At 39.9% G+C, this 15,000-nt stretch overlaps 3 protein-coding genes across 6 annotated transcripts in view; 2 read left to right on the forward strand and 1 right to left on the reverse strand.

Annotated features, from left to right (window-relative positions):
* Nucleotides 1-1,150, forward strand: part of LOC147174812 (Golgi phosphoprotein 3) — a 16,836-nt gene extending 15,686 nt beyond the window's left edge. The window contains exon 4 of the mRNA XM_086075178.1: nt 1-1,150. This exon is cut by the window's left edge and continues 764 nt beyond it. The gene's annotated coding sequence lies outside the window, so the exon portion shown is untranslated.
* Nucleotides 1,151-1,759: 609 nt separating this feature from the next.
* Nucleotides 1,760-7,896, reverse strand: ak6 (adenylate kinase 6). 2 transcript variants are annotated; one of them, XM_086075179.1, is made up of 6 exons: nt 7,788-7,896; nt 7,615-7,699; nt 6,043-6,135; nt 5,559-5,617; nt 4,453-4,598; nt 1,760-3,896 (listed from the first exon to the last, which is right to left on the reverse strand). In XM_086075179.1, the coding sequence occupies exons 2-6, from the start codon at nt 7,646-7,648 to the stop codon at nt 3,707-3,709; spliced, it is 522 nt and encodes a 173-aa protein (XP_085931305.1). In that variant the 5' UTR covers nt 7,649-7,699; nt 7,788-7,896; the 3' UTR covers nt 1,760-3,706. The 2 variants fall into 2 exon arrangements, with proteins under 2 accessions (XP_085931305.1, XP_085931306.1); XM_086075180.1 differs by having other exon boundaries at nt 7,615-7,687; nt 7,788-7,868.
* Nucleotides 7,871-15,000, forward strand: part of rad17 (RAD17 checkpoint clamp loader component) — a 54,642-nt gene continuing 47,512 nt past the window's right edge. For 2 of the 3 annotated variants that reach the window (XM_086075174.1, XM_086075175.1), the window contains exons 1-3: nt 7,871-8,014; nt 8,164-8,211; nt 10,091-10,318. In XM_086075174.1, the coding sequence (XP_085931300.1) occupies nt 8,179-8,211; nt 10,091-10,318 (261 nt within the window). In that variant the 5' untranslated portion in view covers nt 7,871-8,014; nt 8,164-8,178. Of the gene's footprint in view, nt 8,015-8,163; nt 8,212-8,310; nt 8,359-10,090; nt 10,319-15,000 lie in introns of all 3 variants that reach the window. The other variant, XM_086075177.1, reaches the window with a different exon arrangement.

The raw sequence follows: 15,000 nt of genomic DNA on the forward strand, positions 1-15,000 counted from the left end.
TTACAGGGTTGGGGCAATATTCTGAGAAAAAAACTCTTTGACTTCATAAAGTTTCAAATTTGCCACTTTACAAAGTGGCAAATTTTGGAGAGAAAAAACTCATAAATTTGCAAATTTATAAATTGGCAAATTTGCAAGGAAAAAAAACTCAGAAACTAGCGACAAATGCGAGGATTCGTTAGTGGTTATTGGGACACTCTTTATAAAATGAAAAGGCAGAATGGAGACGGATTCATTCTTAATTGAAACTTTACACGGCAGCTAGAGCGACAACACTTTTTGATCCCGTCAGCTGATTAACACTAACCAATCAGAAGCAAGCATACTATAGGTAAATGCAAGTGAATGACGGAGAGTAGCAGATTCGATACATCAAATTAGCTACTTGTACAAAAAAAATAAATCAAAATGTATGAATGTGTAAATAATTATTCAGGAAACATACATGTACAAGTAAATATACATTTCACTAAATTAACTTCAATGTTTGATCCCTAGGGTGTGGATCTTTGCAAAGTGAGGCGTCTTCTGTCGCTGGCTGTACCCAACGCTTTAAAGGGCGAATGCTTAACATCAAATGGTTAATCTCTGCTAAAGCCATTACTATTTCCTTATTTGAAAACCGACCGAATACTATTAGCACAAACATCCGAGTAGTACGCTATGTGTATTTCTCGTAAGTTTCTGAGTTTTTTCTGTCGCAAATTTGCCACTTTACAAACTCGCAAATTTGAGGGTTTTTTTCTCTGAATATTGCCTCCACCCTCTAAATTTTTTTTATATATATATATATATATACGTGGCCCTTATACTCCGTCGTAGGTTTGTGTGTAAATGTCAGATAATATTTGCTATATAAAAAAAAATAATCATACAGTATTGCCACTTAGTCTATGCACCATTGGCAGTTCTGAGAATTCAATGTGCCACTGTGATGTAAGGTCAATGGACTGAATCGCAACATGGTTCTACATTAACTGTGGCCTGGGGCCACGTTGGCCTGCCCGAGGTTTACTGAGGCCCTGTCTACACATAGCTGGGTTTTTTTGGAAATGGAAGATATTTTTCTGCATTTTGTCCTGTCATGTACATGTTCCTGGAGATTTTTTTTCATTAAAAAGCCAGGTTTCAAAAACTCGGCCAAAGTGGAGATTTGCGTATTTATTTGGCTCCGCGTTTGCGTGTGACAGTTGTGAATGGAGTTTTACGTCATTGCGCTACACACGTCACTCACACACATACCTCAAGCAACTCTCACCATTGTTTACAGCGGGTGTACTGCTCACCTGCTTGGTGTCAGACGCAAAATTACACAGCTCCACTTTGGATGAGATCGAAGTACTGGGCGAGTGAGCAAAATTGTCAGTCGTTTGTTTCTATGCGGCATCGTGGTAGTGGCGGGGTCCGTAGCACCCAGTAGCGCGCTGGGACCTCCAGACTTAGCGGAGGGAATGCGCAAGGGCAGGCCGGGCACATCGAAGCCTCGGTCCAGGCACCAGACCCTCATAGCCCATCTGGAGCGCCACACTTGGCAGGGGAGGAATGCGTCAGAGAAGGCTCCTGGTCCGTTATCCACTGCCAGGCGATTTTTGCTTCTTATAGCCTTCGTTTATGTGGTTAGGATTGCTTTAGTTATCTCTCACCTCATACAGAGAATCGTTAGACGTCATGTGAGATGCTGACTTCACTTTCTTATTCCATTAACTTGTTTTGTAGTAAGAGGAAGATATAATTTTTTTTAAAAAAAGTAACGAGGAAGTGGGCACCCTTTTTTTATTGAACAAACATACAATTACAAACAATATAGGCATTTGACAATTCAAACCAAGTCAAACATCTTCGTATAAAGAACTAGTGATGGGAAAACGAAGCTTCATGAAGTACTTGTGATATTTTTCGACTCCCCTAGATGGTGCTCTTGGTTTAAATATAAAGGCTAGTGCAAAGGAAATTGATTACATTTCCACTGCATCTTTCAACCAAGAGTGGCATCTAGAGGCGTCAAAAAATATTACAAGTGCTTCATGAAGCTTCATTTTCCCATCACTATAAAGAGCCATGCAGCATGAATAACAATAAAGTAAAATTAAATGACAGAAAAAGAAAAAAAGGGCATTAAACATGAGGCCATTCCATGGCTTTCTTAGTCTTCACAAAATTCTAAGATTTGTACCACTAAAATAAGTCATTCAACCGATTGCAACAGGGTTTTGTTTTGAAAAAATCTACATTTGTGTATAAAATATTTCCCTAATATTAGCAACACAATGACAAATTTGTATTTTTACCAAACAACTCAATTTGTTTGGACCTAAGCCAGCTCTGCATCTCCAACCAAAAAACCTGTACTAAATCGCAGAGAAAAAAATGCCTAAAAAATTCTTTAGTTGGATAAATCTCAATAATTATTTTGATCCGAACCCAATTGAACACCTATGGGGAATTCTAAAGAGAAAAGTTGAGCATCACTCTCCATCCAGCATCCAGTCTCTAAAAGAGGCCATTCTTGAAGAATGGAAAAAGATTGATGCAACAAAATGTTGATAGCTTGTTCATTCAATGCCTAGAAGACTTGGTGCTGTGATTAAACATTTTTGGGAGGGTGTACTCATTTTTGCATCACCCCTATTTGAGTAAAACTGAAAAATGTGTAATCAATTGTTTACTATTAACCTTACTTCCATGTTACAAGTTAACCAGATGTATATTAAACTTGGTCTTGCCAACATTTTGGAAATTGTTTTTGTGTTGAGATATTGTTTAAAATGTTACTTTTCAAAGGGGGTGTACTCCTTTACACTGAGCACTGTGTATGTGTGTGTGTATGTATGTATATATATATATATATATATAGGATTAAATCTTACGTTTAACACCATGGTGATGTAATTTCTTATGAAATACAAAGTTTTTTGCTCTCTATTTTTCTAATCCGGAAGACGCCAGGTTCAGTAAAAACCCCGCCTCTACCCGTGTTGCTGCCTCGCCCCTTTCGTCCTAGTAGCCGAGAGGCCGCGGCAGTACTACCGCCACTGCGTCTTCTCTGAATGTGAAAAGTGGATAGAAGTAATTCTTCAATAAACATGAAGAAAAATTAACACAACCTCCCACCAAATAAACGGCCAGTAAATATTGTTGGCAAAAATCCTTTGACACAATCATTATAACGTAATAATGTCAAGTTAATACCTGAGGCAGGGATGTGAGGACCTTGTGTGTATGAAAATAAAGAAACAGCATGTTTGTCTAAAAAATAAATGCACCTACCCACCGATCCACAAACGCACATTAGACAACTCACATTTACACATTGTTAAGTCTTGATAAATGCATATACAACATTAACAAACGTGAAAATCCGGGCTATATTGTGAATCTGAAATTGTGAATATGTACATCTATGTAAAATATGAAAATCACGGATAAGTTTGTAGATTTGAACAAAGACGTGAAAATCACAAATATATTTGTGTAAATAATTGTGAGACAAATCTCTCCCCATGTTTGCACTCTTACAATCGTTATCTGATGTGGTGCTTCCATATTGACACACATTGATTCTGATTCTTGTGGTGTAAATATTTTAAGTGAATAGTTTTCACGATGGCAGTACTGATAAAAAATAGGTACAGATTGAAAATGAATTCAAACAATTTTGTTCAAACATATTTTTTCGCACAGCCAGTCTTTCAATTGGCACTTTTTTTTAATTGTGGTCTTTTATCCACTGCTTAGTCCACTGCACTATCTGCTCCAAGTTGCTTTCCAGGTCCTCAGGAGTGTTGCTGTGTAGCTGGTGGACAATCTCTGCTTTGTAGGCCTCAATTGCCTCCTCATAGATGCTCTGAAAGATTTCACACTCCACATTGTCTCGCAGCTTCTTTTCTGTGTAGCCCCTGTCAAGTATCACATTTAAAGGGAGACGAAAGGTTATGTTACAGAGTGAGACATCCAGTTTCAGGATAGATGCAAGTAACTGGCATTGTAGGGGTTTGTCTTTTTGCATAACGTTTGGCAGTAAGAGTTAACTTTTTTCCCTTCAAAAACATTAATTGACGTTAAGGACACGCCCACCGAGTACCGCCAATAACGTCAACTACGTTTTTCCCTCCTCAATCGGCAGCGCAACATCTTATGTGAATGGGGTTGAAATATAATAAACACCCACCAACTATGGCTAGCAGATGGCAGCATTGTTTCTCTTTTCTCTTATCAAATTACATGAAAACACGGCGGATTTTAGAAAATACAAAATTTTCAAGGATGATGTGAATGATCAAAGCGTTTGTCACATTAATAGCCTTCAATCTTTATTTTTTTAACATTTTCAGGTTGAAATGCTATTTCAATTAATTTACGAAGTAATTCTGTAAAGAATGTTTTTTTTTTGGAACATACTATATTAGGCTGCTGTCACGGTGAATGTTCACAGAGGAATAAGCTTAAGGGTACCTGCTTTCTAGCCGTGTGTACAGACGAGTATTGTCTGTTCTGAGGACAAAGACAATGTGAAACCAGCGTTCAGGGAAGAGGTCACAGCCATGATAGTCTACAATCACACCTCCATGTGTCATCTTCTCTTCCAGCTCATCCACCACCTGCAGGATCAAAGAATCGTAGCATTTAACCGTTAAAATACATACAAATACGAATACAGCGCAACATTTGAAGATGTATTATTGTTGCTTTGGGGTCTACAACCTTTTTTTCACCCTGAGCTACTTTTAGAAGAAGAAAAAAAAACACTTGCAGAGGTGGGCATCATCATTGACTGGAATTGATGAATGATGGAAGTGCCCACCCTTTGGCGTGTGCTTCAGCACTTGCAGCGAATAATTGATAATGCAAAGCATTGAAAAAATGCACAGACTGAGCACTGAGTGAAGCAGGATTACTTCTGTTGATCGCGGTGAGTACACACGGTCCTTCTCAATCCATGTATTTTAGATTTGAAAGTGGTAAAACGGAGTGGATTGCGGAGGTCAGGTCCCAGCTTTGTAACTCCCTGCCAGCAGGGCATTCAGAATTTCAGACGCTCTGCTCCCCATGACCATGCTGCTGAGACGGGCAGGTGGAACAGTCAGATGGATGGGGGAGGATTATTTAAAACTGCATCTTTGTCATACATCTGGCGAAAATTGTGGCCCCATCATTTAAGTTGCCCATCCCTGATTTATAAGAACCAACTCAATCACATAACACAAGTAGAGGGCAATATATTTCCCACAGATTTGAAATCTACTTGGGTCGATGGACTCAGGTGGGTGGACTCTGGGGGCGGGGTGTTCACAGTCCTGCTACTTGAGTCTCATCTAACCTCATGATCCACAAGTGAGTGACAGTGAACTAATGTTACATGCGATATATCTGATCGCGACACGTTAATTTTTTTTTATTAAATTTTCTTGAAATCTACTTGGGTGGTGGCCAGTTTACTTGGGTGGCCCGCCCAAGTATTAACATGGTGTGGGAAACCCTGTGTATCATACATTTAATCAAGAGAAATGGTACTGGTTGGTGATCTGCTGTAAGTTAAAGAGAATTCATGCATGGCTCACTCTGTCTTCATCCAAAATAGGGCACTGGTAGTCTTCATCATAGCCATCATAAAGATCTCCTGCAAAAAGAAAGTATGTAAACAATAATACAACCTTATATCGATATAATATCCTACACAATTTATATGAATGTGTAAAACAATGCAAGCTGTGACTAAAAGCATGAATCAAGAATGCTGTCTTTTTTTAAATGGAATGGACTACTAATTATATAGCGCTTTTTTAGCTATAGTGTCCAAAGCGCTTTACAAAGCCACCCATTCACACACCTGTGGTCGGCTGCTGCCAGGTTCACTAGGAGCAAATCGGGGTTCAGTGTCTTTCTCATGGACAATTTGACGAGGTCACCAGGACTGAGAATCGAACCCACAAACTCACGGATGGGAGACGACCACTCTAGCACTAAGCCATGCCGCCCCGTTACAAAACCCATCAAATCATCCTCTCTGAACGCCATTTGATGTCAAAATAAGTAATTTTTTACCTTCCTGAGCCAGCTCACCTATGCTAACATAGGCAAGGCCAGTCCGCTGAGCTAGCTCCTTCCCCAAAGTTGTTTTGCCAACACCAGGTGTCCCTACAAGGAAAAAAGGGATAGCACTTAATAATTACTATAATTACTATACTGAAAGTGCGAGATGATGTCCACGGCTGAAAGAAAAAAGACGAGAAGATTTGTACTCACATTCAATAATAAAGAAAAAAAAAAGATCAAGTGTTAAGAATGTGAAACGCTCATTTGTGGAATGAATACGATACATTTGAAGAGACATCTACAGAAAGTACATCCCGAGATGTCTCTAAGGTACATTTGCTGCTGTTGCTAATGTTGTTGTAGCATTAAACTGTGGCAAACTGAAAATAATTGTGTGTAACATAATTTAGTAACATACAACATGATTACTGAGGTTCTCAACCTTTTGCAAAGTGTGAAAAATATCAGGTTTTTAATATTTTTTAAATTAATTTGTGTATTCATTTTATCCCAGCTGGCTGCGGGCAGTAGGCGGGGTACACCCTGAACTGGTTGCCAGCCAATCGCAGGGCACATAGAAACAAACAACAACCATCCACACCCACAAACACACCTATGGACAATTTGGAGTGTTCAATTAACCTGCCAGGCATGTCTTTGGAATGTGGGAGGAGGAAACCGGAGTACCCGGAGAAAACCCACGCAAGCACGGGGAGAACATGCAAACTCCACACAGGAAGGCCGAAGCCCGGACTCGATCTCACGTCCTATGCACTGGGAGGCGGACGTGCTAACCAGTCACCCACCGTGCCGCCCAATCAAAACATTCTCTGCTCGAATTGTTTGAAAATGGAAGCGCCCTGTTGAGTTGTCCTATATTTTGAGGATAAATAGGTCTGCATGTGGCCAAATGTTGTGTAGTTGATTTCATTAATGAAAATAAAGATGGACAAAGCCATTATTGCTTGTCATTACTAGTCGTCATTTAATCAATTAGGCGCCACACAGCCGCTTGTAAAGCATGCTTCTAGTTTTGAAATCGAAAATGTTACGTCATATTAAGCAGCTATAACTTTACTTTCCCTACACTTTAGCATGTGCGATTTTACTGATTGGAGATAGCCAAGTTTTATTTTTATTTTATTTTTACATACGCTATGTATATTGTATTTAGCGATAAGTTCAGTGTTTGAATGCAGTTCACTAGTTTACATGACATATTTCATGCAACATAAAATGTTGGAAATGTTGAAGGGGTAAAGATTTGATCGCATTATTGTTGTAATTTGAACTTTAGTTAGTTTAATTTCTTACTGATTTACAGATTAGTATAATACATAAACGCAATTAAATTATTTTCCATCGTTCAGCCCTCTGTTGCCATTAAATCGATGTTAAATCGATGTTTTCACAAAAAAGCAATAGCTGATTCCGATGAAACCAATCCATGTTGTACTGCTGACTACAACAAAAATTAATAAGGTAGAAACAAACTTTTTGTGATGAAAGAGATCGAAGAGTTAACAGTCTTAAACAAAGCCACAAAAGACACACAACTAATTAGCGGAGAGGCTTTAATACCTGTTATCAGGATGTTTGGTTGTCTCATTTTCATTGCTGGCTAGCGCCCAACACGTGTCCAATTGACAACAACCTGGGAAAAAAACTATAATAAAAATAATAATAATAAAATACATGCTACGGTCTTTGAAATATTGTCTTAAATATTTGAGGTTAGTATTTAATATACAGACCTGAAAAAATGACGCCAGGGGTTGTCTTGCTTACGCTGCCGTAAATGGATGTGTTATCCCAGTTTACGTTAACCGTCGTGAAATTTACGGCAATCTCCGTCAACAGAGTTTAAAAAGGCTGAGTCCCACGCGTTATCGCAATAATAATTGTTTGAAATACTACCTTCTTTTTCATTGACGAATTTCATTACATAATATGTGGGTGTGACGAAAGGTGGTCGAATTTGGTAAGTTTATTCTTAAATTACTTTGACATAAGGTGATATGCTGTGTGAAATGTAACCAGCGTAAACTATGGGGAATGTGGAGTGTAACACGATGAAGGCAAATGCTGAAAAATGTTATTGTTCAGACTGTTCTGCTTTCTGTCACGCAGGACTTGGTTCCCTCAATGTCACTGGAAGAGAATGTTGCTTCAAACAGAGTGAGTTTGAAAATCCCTGTTTCGTAGAAGATGTAATAAATTTGAATGCAATATGCTATTAATGGACGTTTTGACCATTTAAACTCCTCGATTGTGCAGGTGACTAGAGTCCTAATCGCATTGACCACCAAGCTCAACTGAGTTGAGGTGCTGGCTCCAGATGGCTTGGTTTGGCCATCTATTATGGTTCCTCTATTTTACTTTGTGATAGTGTTTAAAATAACAAGTAAATGTACTGTGTGTGATAAATAAATACAAATGATTTTGGCCCATTTAAACATAACCACAAATACTTATACAAACCCAATGCCAATGAAGTTGGGAGTTGTGTTAATTATAAATTAAAACAGAATACAATGATTTGCAAATCATGCTCAAACTTTAAGTTAATACGATACAAAGACAAAATATTTAATGTGCAAACTGCTCAACTTTATTGTTTTTAGCAAATAATCATTAACTTAGCACATTCCAAAAAAGCTGAGACAGGGTCATGTTTACCAATATGTTACATTGCTTTTTTTTTTTGTTTTGTTAAACAACATTCAATAAACGCTTGAGAATTGAGGACAGTTAATTGTTGAATTATTTCCCATTGTTGCTTGATGTACAGCTTCAGCTGTTCAACAGTCCGGGGTCTCTGTTGTCATATTTTATGCTTCATAATGCGCCACACGTTTTCAATAGAAGACAGGTGTGGACTGCAGGAAGGCCAGTCCAGTACCCGCACGATTTTACTACGAAGCCACGCTGTTGTAACACGTGCAGAATGTGGTTTGGCATTGCCTTGTTGAATAAAGCAGGGGCGTCTATGAAAAAGACGTTGCTTGAATGGCAGCAAAGGTTCTCCAAAACCGGTATGCAGCGTTCAGTATTAATGGTGCTTTCACAGATGTGCCAATGACACTAACACAGCCCCATACCATCACAGATGATGGCTTTTGAGCCATTCCGGATAGTTCTTTGGCTTGGAGGACACAATGTCCACTTTTTCCCAGAACAATTTGAGATGTGGGCTCGTCAGACCACAGAACTCTTTTCCACTTTGCATCAGCCCATCTTAGATAAGTTCAGGCTAAGAGAAGCCGGTGGCGTTTCTGGGTGTTGTTCATAAATATCTGAAGTGTTCCTGAGCCTATGGTATCCTTACACATTGATGTCGGTTTTTGATGCAGTGCCACCTGAGGGATCGAAGGTCACAGGCACACAATGTTGGTTTTCGGCCTTGCCATTTACATGCAGCAATTTCTCCAGATTCTCTGAAACTAGTGATGATACTATGGGCTGTGGATGATAAAATCCCTGAGTTCCTTACTCATGTAGGTTGAGGAACATTGTCGTTAAACTGTTCGACTATTTTCACACGTGCTTGTTCACGAAGAAGTACACTTTGGCCCATCTTTTTGAGAATAATTGTGCAATTCAGGGAAGCTCGTTTTATCCCCAATCATGGCACCCACCTGTTCCCAAGTAGCCTGTTCACCTGTGGGATGTTCCAAACATGTGTTTGATGAGCATTCCTCAACTTTCTTAGTCTTTTTTTGTCACCTGTGCCAGCTTTTTAGGAACGTGTTTCAGCCATAAAACTCTAAGTTAATGATTATTTGCTAAAAACAATGAAGTTTATTAGTTTGAATATTAAATATAATGTCTTTGTAGTGTATTCAGTTAATTATAGGTTGAACATGATTTGCAAATCATTGTATTCTGTTTTTATTTGCATTTAACACTGCGTTCCAACCTCATTGGGATTGGGTTTGTATAGCCCGTACTTATGGTTTTACACCTTTTGAGTGTGTGTGTGTGTGTTTTGTTACTATGTAAACAACTTGTATAACTGCCGTAATGAAATTTTTTTGAAATGTGATCTTTCTTGCAGACAAACCTTTGGGTAGATCCAGCTTTCATTGATTTGACTGCACAGAACCTATTTAATTCTCGAAAGAAAAGGAGCCAGGTTTTGGCCTCCCAAATTGAATCGATGAGGCCTCGCAAGAAGAAAGGAGACACCGGCAGCTCAGACCCTCGTACAATATACCTACAGAAACACTCTTGCCATAAGGAACAAGACGAACCCTGGGTGGACAGATACATGCCATGTTCAAAGGTATCCATCCATCCATCCATCCCTTTCTGCTCTATGCTCCTTATTTTCACCATCATCACGAATACTTGTTCTGGGGCCTCATTTATAAAGCACACATACGAACAAAATGAGGCCAAAACTCTACGTATGAACATTTCTGTGCCAAAGGTGGTATTTATAGAAAATAAACTGAACGTGAAACTTTATGCACCGCCACGTCAAGTCTGTACATACCGTACGCAGTCCGCACATTCTGGAGTTATGGGAAAACAGTGACACACGCAGCTTTGTGGTGCATTTCGATTCCTCAAACGCCATGTATGCTGGATGTTGGGTTACATTACTGTTTGTTTTGCTCCAGACTTGCTCCGATTACTCAAGCACGCGGGGCAGAAAGCACGCGAATGAACTGAAACATTTTAAAGCACGCGAATTAACGGAAACATTTTAAAGCACGCGAATTAACTGAAACATTTTAAACGCCCGTCTTCTCTCATTGATAACCTATCTTAAAAAAGCCTCATGCAACAAATCATATTAATGACAACTAATGTGGATACATACTGCACGCATTACATCATTTCACTCGCCCCCCGGCACAAATGCCATTACAGTATAAAAGGCTAAATAACTCAACTTTATTTATAAAGCACTTTAAAACTAGCATTGCTGTATACAAAGTGCTGTACATGGAACATAAATCAGTCATGCAGTAAAGATAAGTAAAACAAGAACAACAAAGCAAACATTACAAGTAAATAAAGTTTACATCAATAAATTATTAAGAAGTATGTAAGTGAATAAATAAAATAAACATCAAATTCTTAACACACAATACAGAGACACCACAAAGCACTTGAGGCAATGCTAAGTCTCGTGGTGAGCCAAAAGCCAAAGAATATACATAGGTTTTAAGACGTGTTTTAAAAGTATATGGAGAGGGAGATTGCCTGATATTTTGCGAAAGGTCGTTCTAAAGGGAGAGACCGGCAACTGTAATGGCTCGATCCCCTTTAAGCTTCCGCTTTGTCCTTGGTACCTCCAGTTATGTCTGGTCTGCTGACCTGAGGCACAGGGCAGGTGCATAGTGGTGCAAGAGCTCAGCGAGGTAAGGTGCGGGCAAGACCATTTAGAGATTTAAAAATAAGTAAAATAATCTTAAAATGGACTCTAATGCTACGTTCTCACTGCAGGTCTTCATTTTTGTATCCGATTTGTTTGAGTAAGCGTTTATTACCTTTTTATATCTGACATAGTCTGTCTGCTATGTGAACGTTATGCGTCCCCAAAGTGACCTGCATGCGCAGAAGAAGATACAATGTCGCTCACAATGCTGTTTGCGGAAGTAAATGCGTATGGTCCAGTGTCCCAGTTGTTGTTTAAATTTTCTGTAAGCTTCATTTGTGAATGAATTAATTAAAAAGTATGGTCCAGCGTGTCAGGGCCACGGACTTTTATAAGTCCGTCGTCGGGGCTTATATTTTTACCATCTCATAGGCCGAGCTACAGAGGAGTGACGTGGGAGGAGGTAGAAATAATATTTTGTGAAAATGAGGTGAGTCTGTTCAAGCTCCTCATCTCATGGGGACCTCTCCTTTTTTTCCCCTCCCCTAGCGATGACGTCACGTAATTAATAAATGAGTCGTCTGCGTGGCTAAATTAGTAATATCACCACAAATGTCAATTTTATGCTTCGTGTTTTAAGTGGGATTAAAGTTAAGTCAATAAAGCCACAACTGTTACTCGAAACAACTTTGCCGATTCATGTACGTCTCCCGTGCGGACCTCGCCGATGCGTCAAGCATAGATCCAGCTTTAATGCCCCGCCCGCGCCGACGCCGCGGAGCGCATATTGGACTTTCGATGATGTCAAGGTCGGATATATGTGACCTGGACGTTCAGATAGCGGTGGCACTGCAAAAAGTCGGATACATATCCAATCTAGGACCACATATGATAGTGACCCAGGTCAGAAATGAAAAAATCGGAATTGAGCCGTTCAGACCGCCATAAAAAAGTCAGATACAGGGCAAAAAAAATCAGATCTGGGTCGCATTTGCCTGCAGTGTGAACGTAGCCTAAATTAAACTGACAGCCAGTGAAGAGAAGCCAGGATAGGGGTTATATGCTCCCTCTTTTGGGCACCAGTTAGGAGACAAGCAGCAGCATTTTGGACCAGCTGGAGACGCATGAGGGAGGACTGGCTGATTCCAAGATACAGTGCATTACAATAATCAAGCCAAGATGTAACAAAGGCATGGATTACCGTTTCTAAGTGCTGCTGAGATAGGAGAGTCTTTACTTTAGCCAGCTGCCTGGATGAAAAAACCCTAACCCTTTACGGTCCAGTTTAAACTCACTGTCCATTTTAACACCCAAGTTTGAGACTGTTGGCTTAAGTGCGCCAAAGGACCAAGTCAACAGGATGAGAAGGGCCACCTGGTGCTGTAAACGAACCAACAGAATACTGTGATCCACTATATTAAACGCTGCAGTCAGATCTATCAGAACGAGACATACATAGTCTCCAGTGCCATTTGCCAGGAGGATATCATTAAAAACTCGTAACAGGGCTGACTCCGTGCTATGCATTGTCTTAAAACCTGACTGGAAAACCTCCAAGATGCTATTTTCATCCAAGAAAGTGTTTAGTTGCATGTGTACCACTTTTTCCAAAATGATGAAAGGCATCTTAGAAATCGGCCTAAAATTTGCCAGCACACATTGATCTAATCCGGGTTTCTTCAGCAGTGGTTGCACCACAGCATGTTTAAATTGTTTGGGGACTACGCCAGAAGACAGGCTACTGTTGATAATAGCCAAAAACGATTTACCAATACTCGGGAAAACCTCTTTGAAGAAATGAGCGGGAACAGAATCATATGGAATCATATGGTCTAATCTGGCGAATTACATCTTCTGAAGAGCTCAAGGAAATGGCTTCAAAATAATTTAGCACCACCGAGCAAGGAACCTGAACGGAGGGGTCAGAGGTGATGTTGGTGGTGAGAGCTCTAGCTTTGGCAATCTTATCAATGAAAAACTGAAGGAAACTATTGCACATTTCAGGGGAAGAATTTGTGCAGGTAGGCTGAAGATGTTTGAGTACTGAGTCAATAGATTTGAATAGTACATGTGGATTATGACAGTTTGCCTGAAAAATATTTGACAGATGTTATTTTTTTGCCTCTTTTACGGTGTTCTGGTAACAGCCCCAACAATCTTTCAAGATTTGATGAGAGACGTGCAACTTTACTTTTTTCCACTTGCGTTCAGCTTTGCGGCATTCCCTTTTGGATGCACGTGTTTTTTCATTGAACCAGGGCTCTGGTCTGACTTTTGACCGCACGGTTTTGAATGGAGCTACTGAATCCAGTATATTGAGGCAGCGTGAGTGGAACCACGAGATAAGTTCCTCTGCGTTTGAAGTGGGGATACAAGGCCCATCAAAGGCATCACAAAACTGACCAGCAGTGAGAGGGTTAAGAATTCTGCATCTTGACACATGAGCGGCAGTTTTAACAACAGCAGCAGCAGGGTGAAAACTGACATCAAAGCAAACAGCTATATGATCAGATATTACATTGTCCACTATTTTTAGGTTTGACAACGGGAGACCATAAACAAGAGCCAGTTCTAAAGAATTACCTTTTTCATGTGTGGGACCAGACACACATTGCACTAGATTAAATGAGTCAATAAAGCTTAAAAAGGTCTTAGCCAACGGGTTTTCAGGACAGCACACATGAATATTAAAGTCCCCCATAAAGAGGATATGGTCACATTTCAGCATGATTTCGGCAAGAAGATTTGCAAAGTTGGTTAGAAAGTCCTAATTGTATTTTGACGGTCGGTAAATGACACAGCACAGCAGTGTCAGTTTGGCCGACTTCAAGGAAAGTGGCTTCAAAGCTGCTAATCGATGTAGTAAATAGACATCGTTAACATTTAAAAAGTTTTTTTTAAATAGTCGCCGTTCCTCCACCTCGGCCCAACGTCCTCGGTGCGTCCAAGTATACACAGCCAGGCGGTAGCAATTCAATCATACTGGCGGACTCACCGGCGACAATCCAGGTCTCCGTCAGGCAGAGGAAAGTTGTTGGAAAGGAAAAACTCCCTCAAAATAAAAGTTTTGTTTGTCAATGACCGCGCATTTAACAGCGCGATCCTTGTGGGAGCAGCAGGGGTGCATGGCTCTTCTGTCCGGCGGTCTCTGGGAAGTTCCTTTAGAGCCCGGTGATCGGCACCGCGTCCATAGCGTGGAGGGCAGCACGTTTTGAAGCTTTGGATTTTCCAATTGTTTTAACCTTATTTTGTTGTTCAATCTGAACCATTACATTTTATATGAAATAACAGGTGTGGGTTTAGCATTTCAATGCATTGTCTTTTTTAATTTTTTTTAATCAATTGTGTAGTCAAAACTAAATTTAAAAACAATTGTTGGTCAATTTGTGTAGGGGCATAATTAAGTTGAATCCTGAGCTGCATTGCTTAAAACAAGCAGTCAAATAGGATAAATTGGTAGCTGAACTAACCACTGAAATGGACCAAATGAAATGAGAGAGGTTTAGCGAAGAAATTGTGCATCACTGACTGAAACAGAGACATAACCTCATCACTTTAGTATTACCCAGGTGAACCCATACAGGTCAGTCATGCTGAGAGAAATCTCAGGTGACCTCAGGAAGTGGGTCGTAAAAGCA

This window comes from Leptonotus elevatus, chromosome 5 (genome assembly GCF_054856555.1).
Source record: "Leptonotus elevatus isolate MCC_2025b chromosome 5, RoL_Lele_1.0, whole genome shotgun sequence".
NCBI classification, from domain to species: domain Eukaryota; kingdom Metazoa; phylum Chordata; class Actinopteri; order Syngnathiformes; family Syngnathidae; genus Leptonotus; species Leptonotus elevatus.

Excerpts from the sequence above, each read along its gene's own strand:
- ak6 (XM_086075179.1), bottom strand. The coding sequence starts at position 7,648 with ATGAAAATGAGACAACCAAACATCCTGATAACAG. Across the intron at positions 5,618-6,042 it reads AGGTGAGCTGGCTCAGGAAG|GAGATCTTTATGATGGCTAT; the intron begins GTAAAAAATTAC and ends TTCTTTTTGCAG. Across the intron at positions 3,897-4,452 it reads TACACACGGCTAGAAAGCAG|GGGCTACACAGAAAAGAAGC; the intron begins GTACCCTTAAGC and ends GATACTTGACAG.